This window comes from Phoxinus phoxinus, assembly GCF_949152265.1.
Source record: "Phoxinus phoxinus genome assembly, chromosome: 5".
Classification (NCBI taxonomy): domain Eukaryota; kingdom Metazoa; phylum Chordata; class Actinopteri; order Cypriniformes; family Leuciscidae; genus Phoxinus; species Phoxinus phoxinus.
Window position 1 is genome coordinate 4,317,452 of NC_136880.1, and position 17,070 is coordinate 4,334,521.

Sequence of the window (17,070 nt, forward strand, 5' to 3'; positions counted from 1 at the left end):
GTCATCAGCATAACAATGGAAACTAATTCCATGTTTCCTTATAATATTTCCAAGTGGCAGCATATATATTGAGAATAATAGAGGGCCTAGCACAGATCCCTGCGGCACTCCATAGTTTACTGAAGATATGATCGATTTTTTTCCATTTAAATAGACAAAATGGTAGCGGTCAGATAAGTATGATCTAAACCAGCTTAATGCTTGTCCTTGAACGCCAGTATAATTTTGTAGTCGATCTAAGAGTATTGTGTGATCTATAGTATCGAACGCAGCACTAAGATCAAGTAAAACTAGTATTGAGATACAGCCTTGGTCCGAAGCTAAAAGTAAATCATTAGTGATTTTAACGAGCACAGTTTCAGTGCTATGGTGCGGCCTGAATCCTGACTGGAACTTTTCATAGATGTCATTTTCTTGCAAAAAAGAGCTCAGTTGAGCGGACACAACTTTTTCTAATATTTTAGACATAAATGGAAGATTTGAAATGGGTCTATAATTTGCTAGATTATGTGGGTCTAATTGTGGTTTCTTAATGAGTGGTTTTATAACTGCCAGTTTAAATGTTTTTGGAACGTGACCTAAAGATGGAGACGAGTTAATGATATTGAGTAGAGGCTCTTCCACTACAGGTAACACTTCTTTCAGTAGTTTAGTTGGTATAGGATCTAATAAGCATGTTGTTGTTTTAGATGAAGTGATAAGTTTATTTAACTCTTTTTGTTCTATAGTTGTAAAGCACTGTAATTGTTCTTGCGGGGTGATAATTGAGGCTGATTTATAAGGCGCGATTGAAGATTGAATGTTTACAATTGTGGTTCTGATGCTTTCTATTTTCTCAGTGAAGAAGTTCATGAAATCATTACTGCTAAACTGTAACGGGATATTTTGGTCAGGTGACGTTTGTTTATTTATTAGTCTAGCCACGGTGGTAAATAAAAATCTTGGATTATTTTGGTTGTTTTCTATTAGTTTGCGGAGATGCTCAGCCCTGGCTGCTTTTAGAGCCTTTTTATAACGTGACACACTGTCTTTCCACGCGATTCTAAAGACCTCTAAATTAGTTTGTTTCCATTTACGCTCTAATTTACGGGTTTCTCTCTTTAGAACATGCGTAGTATTGTTGTACCATGGTGCTTTACTTTTCTCTCTGACCTTTTTTAATCTAATGGGTGCAACAATATCCAATGTTCTAGAGAGAATGGTGCTCATAGTGCTAGTTACTTCCTCTAATTCGTCTGTTTGTTTGGGTTCAGGCAGTAACTGAGACAAATCAGATAAGCAATTTGAGAAATTATCTATGGTGGATGGAAGGATTGTTCTGCCTGGTCGGTAACGCGGCGCAGTATGACATAGTACTGTAGTCCGTAATATACAAGTTACCAGGAAGTGGTCACTGACACCATCACTTTGTGGAATGATATCTATATCGGTTGGATCGGTTCCATATGATATAATTAAATCGAGTGTATAATTAAGACGATGAGTTGGTCCGGTGACGTTTTGCTTGACCCCAAAGGAGTTTAATAAATCTGTAAACGCAGCCCCTAACGCATCATTTGAATTATCTACGTGTATGTTGAAATCTCCAACAATTAATGCTTTATCGACGTTGACTAATAGATCTGAGAGAAAATCTGCAAACTCTTTTAGGAAATCAGCGTAGGGCCCCTGGCGGTCTATATACGGTAGCCAAGGCTAGTGTTAATAGGGATTTTTTTCTTACATCTAAGAGCGTAACATTTAATACAAGTACTTCAAACTAATTAAATTTGCCACCTGTTTTCTGAGTAACATTAAGAATATCTCTGTAGATTGTTGCAACACCGCCGCCACGACCAATCAGACGGGGCTCATGCTTATAACAGTATCCTGGGGGAGTAGACTCATTTAGACCGAAATAGTCATTTGGTTTAAGCCAGGTTTCAGTAAGGCAAAGTACATCGATGCTATTATCTGTGACTATTTCATTTACAATAGCTGCTTTAGGTGTGAATGATCTAATGTTCAGAAGACCTAGCTTTAGAAATTGTTTTTGTTCACTAATAGCGAGATTTTCTGTTTTAATAACAATTAGATTTTTCCTAGATCCTACAGTAGATTTATTATTTGATCTCACTAAACGAGGAATAGACGCAGTTTCTATTAAATGTTCTACACTAGTATTTATATCAATTAATTTGGTGCAGCAGAGACTGTGATTTGGATTTTTGGTAACTAGTCAAACGGTCTTTAACGTCTTGGAGATGTTATCCGACAGAAGATCCGCTCCATTTCTACTTGGGTGTAAGCCATCAGCGCGGAAGAGCCTAGGATGCTCCCAAAACAGATTCCAATTATTTATAAAGAGCAGTTTCTGCTCATTGCACCATGACATTAACCATTTTACAGGCGATTCATAAAGGATTACTCCGCCATTGTAAGGCCTTTGACGGAGCTCACCAAAGGTTACCCACCAACATCTGGGCAAAACAGAAAGTCAATCGATGGCCAGAAGTATCGGAGCAATTTGGAGAGCGTTGGGACGACACCTGTACAACAGCTTTCCATAAAATCATTTACTGTCTCACACATGCCCCAGTACTTGCCTTCGCTGATCCTGCCAAATCATATGTACTGCATGTGGACGCCAGTCTGAGTGGACTGGGTGCCGTTTTGAATCAGGAGCATTCTGGAGGACTAAGGCCCGTAGCCTACGCCTGCCGGAAACTAAGTGCCTCTGAGCAACGTTACCCCATTCATCAGCTAGAGTTCTTGGCGCTCAAGTGGGCGGTTGTGGACAAGTTTCACGACTATCTATATGGAGCCCAGTTTGTGGTGAAGACCGACAACAATCCACTTACCTATGTGTTGTCAAGTGCCAAGCTGAGTGCGACTGGTCATCGTTGGTTAGCTGCCTTAGCTACCTATAACTTCAGCTTGGAATACAAACCAGGAAGTCACAACATCGACGCGGATGTATTGTCTCGCTACCCCTGTGAATCGACTGCTTGCTCTGAATGGAAGGAAATACCAAGCGGCAACCTCCCTGTCTCTCTCTTGAAACCAACACGGAAGTGAATTAAACGTTAATTCATCGACTGGCCGCTTGAGGCTGGCTGCAGAAGGGAGTTAAATCTGTATCTCCCCCATGTTAAAATGCCCAACTTTACAGCAGAAAAAAACATGTTTACAGCCTGGTTCTCTCTGTGGCTTTGGTCTATAAAGCTAACTCTGCCCTTCATAACAACTGTGAGGGGGGTGCATTTTTTTATAACTCGCCCGTGTAGTTGATTAATATTTAAAGTTCTGCTAAATTAAGGGTGTGTCCACTTTTGAGTGACAGGTGGATTCCCGCTGATGTAAATGCTAGCCGGTTAGCCGTCACTTCACTTCAGCAAATTCCAGCTGCTGAATTTGCCATCTCTGCCGTGTTTGTGCTTTTATTCGGGATTATTTCATATAATTTAATACACCCATTACCTCGCCCACGGCTTTGGATTCCGCCGTTTTTCGTCGAGTGTCGTTCGAGAGAACCAGCGCTGTATTCCAGTCGTTCTCCTCTGTGAACATGCACTAATGGATGTGATGTCTGACAATTTCGTTGCTTTTTGGAGTTTTCAGATTTAAAAACGTCTATAGATATAAAGGCTACACTCGTTCTGCGGTACCATTGCTCTGGAACAGATTATAATATGCTTAATTTATGTACCGTCAGATGAAATCCTGCAGGTGTCTGTGTTTCTCCGTTCATGCAATAAATGCACATCCTTGAATGAGCGCGTATTTCTAGCGCATTTACTTGAACTTCACAGGTAATATATCTATGTTTTGACCCATTTGAGAATTGAGATGCGGCCAAAATCAGAATTTAAAATGGACTGAATAATAAAGCTCTATACGAACTTGACGAGCGATGCCGCGCTGACGGACCATAGACTGTAATAAAGAGTGACTGACATGTATGCACATAATCACGGTCACACACACTCTCAGAGTAGCCTAATATTGTAAAGTTACTGCATAATACATTTTCAACAAGCAGAATAACTTAGCTGCACAGAATCACGATACACAGTCTCACTTGTAGCTATGTCTTTTAACTATTACAATATTTCGAAGGGCAAAAACAGGACCTTTTAATTGCCATTCAGATTTTAATCATCAACTGTCAGTGTCACTTTAGCGCGAGCCCGTGTGCAGTCGCAGACTTGGTACTGTGAGTAGCATATAGCATTAGCTCCCAAGCCTGCTAACTCCATAACGTCGCGCTAGGTGGGCGTGGTTTCAGATAGCCAGGCTCCTCAGCTCCGCCTCTTTGCCCATATTCTGTTATCCGGGAGTGACGAGCGGTGACGCGAGGCCAAGATGGCGACGGCCGGCTCCGCCCACTTTAGGCTTCAAAAATGCTCTTCAGAAACCTACGGGTGACGTCACGGACACTACGTCCATATTTTTTTACAGTCTATGGGAAATACCCAAGTCAGGAGTAAGAGCCATCTGTCAGTTAGCGGTGGTTGCTGAATGTGGAGGTTCATCATCCAGACTGGTGGATCACTTAGGTGTTTTACCTCAGAGTATTCCCGATGCGTTCTCTTGTCCCACAGCTTTGGGTCTTGGTCAAATGGAAGAGCTGACTAATACCGAGTTGAGAAAAGCTCAAGAGGATGACCCTGTAGTCGGTGTAGTAAAGCAAGAAGTGGAGTCAGGAAGAATACTTACAGCTGTTAGGAGTTCTGATGCTACCATTGCTCTGTTACAGCGGCAGGGAGACAAGTTAAAGATAAAGAGTCAAATTCTGTACAGAGTCACCAAAAGTTCCTGTGGTAGAGAAAAGATGCAACTCGTCTTACCCGAGAAGTACTGGTCTACTGTGTTGCACTCCTTGCACGACGACTCTGGCCATTTGGGAGTAGAAAAAACTACTGAACTCCTGAAAGATCGCTTCTATTGGCCTAGAATGTCTGCATACATAGAGCAGTATGTTAAGGATTGTGTCCGTTGTGTAACGAGAAAAACATTACCCAAGAGAGTTGCACCCTTGAATCACATAACCAGCAGTGGGCCATTCGACTTGGTGTGCATTGATTTCCTGTCAATTGAGCCTGACTCAAAAGATATTGATAATGTTCTAATCGTAACAGACCACTTCACACGCTATGCTCAAGCGTTCACCACAAAAGACCAGAAAGCTCTGACTGTGGCTAAGATACTGTGTGACAAATTCTTTGTTCACTATGGCTTACCCTCCCGCATCCATTCAGATCAGGGTCGAGATTTTGAGAGTGGTCTCATAAAAGAGCTACTAAGCATGCTGGGAATCCGAAAATCCAGAAAGTCTCCCTATCATCCACAAGGAGATCCACAGCCCGAAAGGTTCAACAGAACACTTCTTTCCATGCTTGGTACACTGAATCCAGCAGAGAAAAACAGATGGAGTCAACACATTAACAGATTAGTACACGCTTACAACTGTACTAAGAACGAAGCAACTGGGTTTTCCCCTTATTATCTTCTATTCGGAAGAGAGGCTCGTCTGCCGGTGGATGTGTGTTTCGGGACTTCGCCTGATGGAAAGGGACCTGGTAGCCATCGACAGTATGTGGAAAGAATGAAATCAGAGTTACAGAGAGCATATCAGTTAGCCACTGAAACTGCCCAGAAAAGTCAACAGAGGAACAAACGATTATATGACAAGCGAGTGAAACACCAGAGTCTGACTGTGGGAGATTGTGTGCTGATAAGAAATCTGGCTTTGACTGGAAAGAATAAACTCTGCGACAAGTGGAATTCTGTTCCTTACCTGGTGGTGGAACAGCTAAATAACTTAACAGTGTATCGCCTGAAACCCGAGTCTGGTATGGGAAGTGTAAGAACTTTACACCGGGACCATCTCTTACCAGTTGGGGACAATGTGAGGTTGGCAGATCCTGGAGAACCAACGGAAGTTTCTGATCCGCCAGAGACCAGGACAAGATCTGTGGAGAGAAAACGGAGAAGAGGATTGGGAGAAAGGAATCTGGCCCTGACAGGAAGTGAATTGAGGAACCACTCTGACAGTGAAGAGGATGACCTGTGGTATTACTACTCGGATAGGGTGGAGAGACAGCACAGGCCAGAGTGTGTTACACAGGAGGAATCTACAGTGGAGGAGGAAACTGTTAGCCTTGGAGGTGAATTGGATAGACCCCTTGCTGAAATGACAGAGCCGATATTCCCTGAAGAAGGACCTGGAGAGCTCTCAGATCCGAGTTCAGATGAAATGGGGTAGCTGGTTTAGAAGGGGGAGAGCCTGAAATAGTTAATATTACTAAAGAGGTAGTAGAGACTGTTCATTCCCGCCCAAAAAGAGACATAAGACCAGTAGTCAAGTTGAGCTATGATAATCTGGGCCAGCCCACTAACCGACCTTTAACTCTGATTCATAGAGGGATGGTCATACATGTAGAAGGTGGGGAACAGTCAGAAACGAAACCCTGTAACACCATGTGGTGTCACCCTCTGGCACAGTGCGCTAGTTGTACTCAAATAAACTCTTATACTGAGCCTAAAGTCACCATTAAAGTGCTGAGAAGTAATCTCATGGGGTCATGAGATGTTTAGAAGAGGGAGCATGTAACCCAGTAAAGTACAATTCTTCAGTTTATGGGTTATCTAAATGTATTCGTTTTTATTTAGTTCTAATCCAGAGCTAAAATGTGAATTAAATATACATCTCAGTATAGTATGTTTAAAGGTGTGTGTTCCTTTAAGAATGTCGTTCCTATTTCAAGTTTGAATGCTATGCACATGCGAAAAACGTGGCATTAACAAACAAGTTAGGTGTTTCATTATTTTATTGGTTTATGTGAATTAAGTCCCGCCCTCACTGGTGTTTTATGTAATGTGAGTGATGGTTCAGAAGAGAGGGGAGAGAGGAGATTGACGAGAGCGGTCGATTGAAATAGACAGAGATTGCGGTAACAAAAAGTGGTTATCTAGAGAACTCATCTGTTTAAAAACACTTATTGTGCCTTGTAACGCTAGTAATACACACACGTTTTGGAAGAAGAGTTATTTTGTTTTGTAACTGAGTCGCATCGTGTATGTTTGCTCGACATCGCGGCACCTTTATTTTATTTTATTGCCAATACAGTGTTTACAGTTATTGTAAAGAGAACTGGTGATATACTGAAGACACTCCCTTTAATTGTTAGTCGTTGAGAGTTTAACGAGAGACTCGGGAGTTTGCCCATCGCGAAAGACGTTCTGCATTCGTCATCAGAGGACGCGCAGCCGCGCACCGGAGGCTGATATCGCGGAGACCTAGGTCACTCTGGGCCGAGGAGTCATTGGCCGGTATTCATCGGGCGCGCAACAACGAACGAAGAGGAGGAAGATTTCCTGGGATGTTTCGTAGTGCAGCTGAGTCACTTATGGTTACCATCTGAGTTCAGGTAGTTTTGATTATAATTGTTTTCCCGCTCAGGAGAGTGAAGCGGATAGTTTTATTGTTTCAAAGGCCACCACGTACCCCAGCAACGTCTCAGGCCTGCAACGGAGTGTGTGGGGACTAACTTTGATGTGTGTGTGTGTGGGCCCACAGTGTTTTGTTCTCATTTTGGTTATTCAGTGCACTTAAAACTGTGACTTTTGATCATTCTCATATACAGTGAAAGTGTGAAGGACACATTCAATTATTGTATCATAATAATATATTGTCTAGTGGGTGTGATATTGTGTCCTGGTGATTTGAGATAATAGTTGACTGTGTGAATTACTTACACATTGTTTGTGTGTTATATTAACTAATTTAATTTTAATTTTATGTTATACCAATTAAATTTGGTTACATTTTGTCACTTTCAAAGACTTTTATTCTTTCAAGAGAGGATATAGGATGTCCATTTAAGCCCAGTTGAGTATAGATTAATATTATAATATCTACAAGAGAATTAATTCATTTAGTGACATCAGAGGGGTCTAACTTCAACATCTGTAGGCATATAGTTACTGAATTGGGAGCGCTGCTGAGTCTACTTAATTACCAAAAGTCAAGTAGGGGGCGCTACATATATATAATACATGTACAACATAAAATATCAATGAAATATACAAGAATCAACAATGTATTCCCAATTCCAAAACTTGGATTTCACACACATATTATTTATATTAGAAATAATTATTATACATACTAAACCAACATTAATCATTGAATATCACGTTTCTAAAACGCATGCTAACACACATGCTGCATTATTTAACTGTGAAGTCTGAGTCTCTTATGAATCACATTTACACATTAATCACACAGTTATTCTCCTCATAGACAGCAGTGAGACTCTTCTGTGGATCTCCTGATGGTTTCTGCTCCTCTCATGATGATTTCTCACTATGATATAACACATCTATCAGAGTTTGGTGATCGATCTTCATCAGGGATGTTTGGTGATTGATATTCATCTCTGTAAAGTGGAACAGAAGAGAAAACAATCAGTGTTCAGTGGAACACAATGCAAATTTGTCGCTATATTTATAATATTTTTGAGCACAAATAAGTTACATTGAATTCCTGTAATCAGATTAATTACCGACTTTACATGATCTTGCATAGATATTTGTGTTTTAAATATACCGTAATAGGTTTAAAGCATGAATAATGTTCATATATGTGTGTGTGTCGGTGCGACTCCTATCGAGTCTCTGTAAAGGAGAAACTAATGAGTGTACGGCGTATGGAATAAACCACAGGGAGCAAATACTAATGTTACTTTGAATTCAAACACACACCTTTGGTTAAAGCCGCTTGTCCTCTAGTTTAAACATGTCTGTCGGCTCTTAGTAAATCACTGAGAGTAAAGTAAGTGTAGAGGAGTGTGACGTGTGGCTCGTCCCAGTAAAAACACACTGGAGACAGAGACATTTCTCCTGTGAGCTGAAGCTGGACCTGCACTGAGTTTAGCAGGAGTGCAGCGCTTTCCTACAATCTGACCAAGTCTGTTTTCACACTGAAATGATTCACTTCTACTGACACAGTTCATAAAGCAGGTGTTGATGTGTAAAGCTGTGACCGTGAGCTTCTGTTCTCTTTCCTCCTGTGTGTTCAACATTTCAATAACTTCACATTGTGTTCTCACACAAACCCTTTGTTGCAATAAAGCTTAATGATAATTTCCTTTCATGAATGTTTGAAAGGTCTGTTCACATATCAGAGGAAAATGAAGATGTCTTTAACCCTCTGGGGTCGGCAATCACGCCGGCGTGATCTGCTCGCTTTTTTTCTTATCAGTGCAAAAGAGATTCAAAATACTCTGTTGGTTTTGATCTTATATTTAAGTGCTTTACATCATTCGATCCATTTAAGTTTCTATTATTTGTGTGTATACTCACAATAAAAACAAAGTGTTGTGTCTTTCGCCAAATAAAGAAAAATAAACATGATGCGAGTTCTGCCTTCTCTTTGTCAGGGAAGTCCATTCTGAAACCCGTCCGAAAATGAACTGTAACTCAGCGAATACTTGTCACTCAGGAATGACAGGTTTGTCTTTATGAAGCTAGAATTATCTTCTTTTAAATAAATTAAAAAGCACATATTCTTAGTTTATGTAATCCTTTTGAAACCAAGGAGAGGCACAGTTTTTCATTCTCCTTTCATTATTTTTAATGAGCTGAGGCCGCCACACCCCCCGGCGCTATTCACATGGTAATAGTTGAGGTGATCTATATGCCTCGCACACGCCCTCCGATCATGAAAACACGCAGTTTCTTCGTCAGATTCACTAATAGTTCATCGAATTTTGAGGATGGCACGCTTCTCAAGTAAAGTCGTCCTCCAGATGATTCTGGACAGCGAGGAAGAATTCACCTTTTCCTCAGAGAAAGAGGGTTAGTAGTTTATATAGGGTAGCTTGTGTCAAAAAATTTGATTTATGGTTTTATGACAGGACATGTCCATATTTGGGGGTTTTATGGCCAACAAGTGGGTGACCTTTGACCATGTGTGTTTCCGGAATGTTTATGGTTGTTTGTTTATGATAGTGATCTGCTTGTGCGACTGATAGGAATGTTTTTCAGGGGGGTGATTTTTATTATATCAGGATAATGTTCACAGAATGATGAAATTATGAACATGAAGAGATCTGTCATCATGCATATGATTTTCAGATGGAGCATCATCGTCCTTAATGTCTGTGGGAGAGAATGAAAACGGGGAATGAGTTTAAAGAAATAGCATTGATGCTAAATAAATCATATAAAATAACAGATATATGAAATAAGAATACAATTATCAAGTATAAATATTTTAAACTAAGTTTTAAACATGTGTTGCACTTAATGTTAATGAGGCGATCTTTATGCGTCTATGGCTAAAATGGTTAATGTCTGGTTGGTGAGAATGAAACAACTAGTTGTAAGAAATACAAATCATGGCGGTAAAATATATAAAAATATGTTGGTAAGATTACATTTAATATTTAAAAGCTAGGTTTAAACCAGGGGTCGAAGTGAAACTCCGTGGCTCAAACTACTAGGAGTGCGCGCTGCGCGCCGCCGATCAGAGATTGTCTGCTCAAAAGAAATATGTCAGTGATTTGTTTTCAGATTACCCATCCAGGTCTATAATAAACCAATAGATAATATATGAAATGAGATTTATTTAAGTATAAGTATATAATCAGAGCAAGGTGAAGTGTACTTACAGGTCAGAATGCTCCGAACACCGATGGGTTAAAATCCAGCGCTCTGTGTGTCAGAAGTGTCCGAGCAGCGATCCACGCGCTGCGGCAGGGTTGTGAAATGATAGCGTGCCACTGATCTTGGTGAACCCCCGGCCCGGTCTCGGTCTGTTTGGTTCGTTCACGCCGTGGTCCGAAGTCCGTGGTCCAAACTGAAGAGACGCGAGCCGCTGTTCCGTGAAATTCCGAGAATGAGAGCTGGTGCATACCCAAAAAGTTTGGCGACAGGATCCCACGGCGCTCCGTGTATTGCTTTGATCAAAGCGATTAAAAGATAAGTTCAGACACTGGCGTTTACAATCAAAGAGTACCCCACTGTCTCATGTCATAAAATCTCTTATCTTATTCCTTTCCTGTCTGGGACAGTGTGTATTGTATTGGTAGAATAGTGTGAAGCCTAGTGTAAGTTTATTATCTACTGATTACACCTAGACTATTGTTCCCTAACACTGGGGAACTGTAGCCATACAGTCTCTGAGGTGCGATCCGACAATTAAGATAATTTGATTCTGGCTGCTGATCCAGCTGTCTGAAAGCCCGTCTCACGGACATGTTTAAATAAATGTATTAAAACATGTTTAAATAAATGTATTAAAGGGGTGGTTTACTGCTTTTTTTCTTTGCATGATTGTATTTATGGGGTGCAATATAACATGTCTTCGTTTTTTTTTTTTTTTTTTTTGCCTTATTTTTCATAAATTTCCCCTTTATTGTAAGACGCTTTCTCCTCTGTCATTTGAACGACCGGTTGACTTCCTGATTCTATGAAACCACTCCCTCAGAAACAGGCACTGGGCTCAGATTGGTTAGTTGGGCCGGTGTGTTGTAATTGGCTAAACTGCGCAGTGCACGTCGTCCGGAAACTTCACGCCCATCACCTTTACGGGCGAAAGTTGCATGTGCTCCGGTCAAATGTAAATAATGTTGTCAATACTGCCGTACAGTTTGAGCCAGATCAGACCCAGAAAGCGGCAATGAAGAGAGTTAAGCAGAACCTCCCCAAACACGGCTCTTACAAAACGTTTCTGAATGGTACATTTTTTTTATTATTATTATTCTATTCTACTATTATTATATAATAATTTCGATACGCTGTTACTTGAAAATGCCACTGCTGACACTTGTTAGCTTTTGAGATACGGGTTTCTCCTGATTAAACATTTAATAACTGAATAAATGACTGAGTAATACCGCAGCTGAAGTTTGCTGTTGCGATTACATATATATATTTTTTTACTTTATACACGTTTGTCTTACACACAAAATAGCATCGAACTAACTGGCTACTATAAACAAACAGCTTTGGCATTGTTACGTTCTTGATCAAATCGAAAAATTACTTCATAAAGTATACATGGAAAATACATTTACAAAATTAGTACATAATTACAAATTGCAGGTTCAAAATGTTTGTACGCGTTTGTCATAGACACACGAAATAGCATAATTAAGTGGCTATAACACGAGCGCTGCATGGCATTTGTTTACGTCCCTGATAAAACTAAAACATTACGTCTGAAATTATACATGCAAACATTTAAAATTATTAAGTCTCACTTACAGGTTGTGGCCCAACAACGGCTGCCTCTGGGTTTAAAGTTGGAACTGCTTCATGTTTAAGTAACAGTTTCTTGTTTAATCCGGCATTGAATTCGTGGAGATTCTGGAAGCTGTCTTCCGTAAAATGCGCAGCACAGAGAGCTACGATTGTAATTTTCAGGAACATAATAAAACAGAAATTGTAGCCATTGTTGACGAACTACAGCGTCCATAGGAAGCCCGAACACCGAAGACATGACAGCTGGGTGAAAATAACACACTTTCGACGGCATGGCTAACAGCTCTCCACTATAATTCTTCCTCTTCCACGAACCCGCAGAAATATGGCCACGCCCCATTTTTTGCATATTCCGGAGGGAGGGTTGATGTAAATGTATGGGTTAGCTACGTATAAAACCCGGGAAGTATCTCTTTGTAGTCCCATTCGAGTCGTTTTTGTAGGCATTAAACTTCCTGATTTTTAAAAGACGATATCTCTGCTTATGTTGAACTTTCAGCGCAGCAACTTTGCAGATACTGTTCATGCACCAACAGCAACATTACACACTATTTAAAATGAAAAAAGTGAAATCGCAATCAACCACCCCTTTAAAACATCATTGATTTATTCCAACATTATTCGGTTATTTTTAATTAGTAAATGACTAATCATTTTATTTTATTTTTTCTAATCAGTTTATTTTAAGATAATCTGTGTGAGAATAAATTATAGTAAATAGTAGCTAGGGCTACATTTCGATGTTGGATTAAATTAAACTAAAATAAATAAGATGATCTGTGTGGGAATAAAGTATAGTAAATAGTAGCTAGGGCTACATTTCGATGTTGGATTAAATGAACCTAAATAAATTGTTCAACAATACCGAGATAAACATTAATTCGTTACATTTTGATGGTAAACTCATAGTATGAGTCGAAATTTATTTAAGCAATTTTAAAAAGTCTAAACAAAATAAATGTTATACGAAAATAGCTTATAATATTTATGAAACATTGATCTGTTATGAGGATACACGATGGGTATTTAAATCTTGGTATGTGTAATAATAGGCGACCCGTAATAACCATTAAATTGGTACATTTTGACCGCATGTAATCTGTGTCTATACGCGTTTCTCTTATTTAAAACATTTTATTATTTTAGTTATAAACTATGGTAATGCTGATATAGTTCTGTTGTTAAATACAGATTATCAGAATGTATCTAAACAATAGCCTTTTATATTGATCTATTAAAACGTTTTAAACTAAATAAATGTTATACGAAAGTAGCCAATCTTATAATATTTATAAAACAGCGATCTGTTATAAAATAATTAACCAATTTTACTTTGGGGAATTAAACAAATACAATTTAACATATCGAATTTATTCTACGAGTATGTATTCCGTATTCTTATTGGTCTGTGTAATTTTACGAGCGTCATAGATCCGCCCATGGCCCCCTGGGGGCTGCGTACGTTTATACCCAGCAACCACGACCGCCACACTCCATTGTTAGCTAGACCTCATTTGATCGCTTCTTCACCTTCACGTCTGGACGAATCATGGGTACGAATCAAGGTAAGAAGCTTCTTTTTGACTTTTAAGCTGTGATGGGACGAATTATTATTTAATTTGAAAAGTGATACGATTTAAATGGCTGATAGAATAATTCTAACCACCGTTATAGGTTACGATATCTGGTGTTAAAAATAAGTTTATTCATTATCATTATGAATGATACTCTAGTCTAGAATGTGCTTTAATTTATGTTTTATGATATGGCGATGTCGTAACGTTAGGTCTAGACAGATGTTGATATTTCCTTCGTAATGGTTTATCAATATTTTGGTGATTCTGTTTATTCGAAGTTGTGGTTACGTAATTCTATACTATATGATGTAAAACATGTTTATAGTTTATAGTGCATTGGTTTTTCTTTCATAGTAAAACTTGTTCTGGTACAATTTGGTTCAGCTTTCCTGTAGCTCGCCGGTAAGCGCGTTGCGTTAACAATGCAAGTTTGGTGGTTCGAGTCCAGGCAATACCTATGTATTAATGTATAGGATAATGCAATGTAAAATGTCGTTGCTTATTTCTATAAGGCAAATTCATGTAATTTTAACGTATTTTCACATATGGTTATTTGAATTAGGTATAAGATCGCGTTGCATTCCCGTAGTGACCTCTGTTGTTATAGCTTTCGGTAATGAGAACTGAGGTTTTCTAACACATTTTTCTCTGTTTTTAATCAATATTTTTGTTGTTTCTGGTAGTACCAGAAGTAAGTTATGGGTATTGTAATTCTATACTATATGATGTGAACATGTTTATGTTTGATCTGACTGCAATGGTTTTTTCGTTCATAGTAAAATAGTTTGGTACAATTTCCTGTTTTGGTACAAATTGGTACAGCTCTCCTGTAGCTCGCCGGTAAGAACATTCCGTTAACAAAAGCAAAGGTTGTGGGTTCGATCCCAGGTGATTGCACGTGCCTATGTATAAATGTATAAGATAACGCAATGTAAGATGAATTGCTCAACAAATGTTTCATTTTAATAGGGCTTTTATTTTCTAGAATCAAACATTGAACTGCTCGCTTTTCAATCCATCGATCTCCGTAAGTATATATTTTTTATTGTTCATACATTTATAAATATCTACATAAATGTACAAAATAAATTTACAAATTCTCCTGTTTTTATTAAATTTTTGTTTTAATTATTCTTATTATTAATATATATTTTGTTTTAATTCTTCTTCTTATTAATATATATATTTTTGTTTTTGTTTTAATGTTTTATTATTATTATTTTTATTCTTCATATTTTTGTTTAATGTCTTATTATTCATATTTTGTTTAATGTCTTATTATAATTTTTATTGTTCATATTTTTTGCTTTAATTTTTTATTATTATTATTTTTATTAGTAATATTTTGTTTTAATTTGTATCATTATTATTATTTATTAGTAATATTTGTATAATTTTTAATACACTTTTATTTTATTTTTATTTAAAAAAATTGTAATTACATTTTTATTTTTATTTTAGTAACAGCCACGACCCCCCATGTCATAGATGTCGCGACAGACGGTAAGATAGCGCTGTAGGCTAATGATATATCCCCAATATGTACGGGTCTTGATATTTAATAAAACATTCACTATTTATTGTCTTTTCTCAGATTTGTTACATATGTCAGGAACTATCGATCTGACTCAAGAAGAGACCTGCCCCCAACTATCAGTATTTCTACGACCTCGTTAAGTTATGCCGATCAGACGCAACGCTGCATTGATGCGATTGACCTAACGAAGGAGTCAGACGAATAGCCAGACCCGAGTTTTCGCGAACCACCCCGAAAACGCAGAAGAGTGGCGGCGGATTCCATGATAACAATTTCACCTAAGCCTGAGCAATATAAGGGTAAAACCTTAATTTATTATTATGTTTTATTAATTTTGATTATGAGTTGTGGATTTTGTTATTCTAATCGTACTAGCTCGTGATCTAACACTGTGTTATACGTTTGGCATTAGGGCTAATTTGAGTTTTGTCATTTTTCATTCTACACAGGTGAACAAACAGACACGTCGAACGATATAGATGTCTTAACCGACGGTAAGACAACACTATCTTGTGATAGGCCATAGAATTGTAATTGTTTGACATTTGACAAAACATTCTTTCACTTTTTCACAGATTTGTTACAACTGATTACACAATCCGGATTTCGGGGGTTGACCCAGGAATTTCCCAAAGCTCGCCTCCCTGCTACCAGTCACCCTGCTAGAATCGTTAGTCCTATTTCCACAGCATCGATATGTTCTGATGAACAAATGATACGATGCGTTGATGTTATTGACTTAACGACGGGGTCAGACGAACAGCCAGGACCGAGTTTTCACGAACCATGCCGAAAACGACTAATTGTGTTGGAAACCAGGCTAACAACTCCTTCTAACCCTGAGCCTGATATTGGTAAAAAATTACATTTATTATTATGTTTTATTGATTTTGATTATGAGTTGTATATTTCGTTATTCTAATCATACTAACTCATATACAAAACTGTGTTGTACTTTCGTCAGTAGCTGATGTGATTGACCTAACGTCGGAGTCAGACGACCAGCTAGGCCCGAGTTTTCGTGAACCACCCCGAAAATGTCGAATTGTGTTGGATCCCATGCTAACAACTTCTCCTAAGCATGAACTAGATAATGGTAAAAACTATATTTATTATTATACTTTTTGCATTAAATATGTATTTATTGGCTATATTCTTTTGCTCTTTCTAGTTATCATATCACCATTTTATCAATATTTTAACGTGTTATTTATATGCTATAGGCTATTAATTGATTATGAGTTCGTTATTTTATTGTTCTATTTAATCTGATGATTGTACAAACTGTTATACGCTCTGCATTAGATTTTAATTTGAACTTTGTCATTTCTCTTTCTCTACGCAGCTGATCAATTAGGCAGTACAGAGGATTTGCCATTATGGACCGAAACACAGCAGGAGCGATGGGATCAGGTCTCTTGGTCAAATGATGATTACGACGAGGATGTCGTGAGAGCTAGACAAACACCGTATCCTTTTGACAATCTGCACGATGCTGAAGAAGTAGAAGAAGAAGAAGTGGTCGAAGAAGAGGAAGAAGAAGAAGAAGAAGTGGTTCAACCTACCCCGGTGCGGAATTATCAGCCCTGTATTGATAATGCTCTGATACACGCGTTCATTAACAGACTTATTGCTCAGGGTGATGAGATTCGCAATAGAACGGTGGTGCTACACGCAGAGTACCGTGCCCAGTTTGATGTATAC

General features: G+C 38.6%; 1 protein-coding gene across 2 annotated transcripts in view; it reads right to left on the reverse strand.

Moving 5' to 3' along the window:
* Positions 1–7,757: 7,757 nt before the first annotated feature.
* Positions 7,758–17,070, reverse strand: part of LOC306999427 (uncharacterized protein) — a 101,514-nt gene continuing 92,201 nt past the window's right edge. For both annotated transcript variants that reach the window (XM_079614087.1, XM_079614088.1), the window contains exon 15: positions 7,758–8,423. In XM_079614087.1, the coding sequence (XP_079470213.1) occupies positions 8,351–8,423 (73 nt within the window). In that variant the 3' untranslated portion in view covers positions 7,758–8,350. The remainder of the gene's footprint in view (positions 8,424–17,070) is intronic.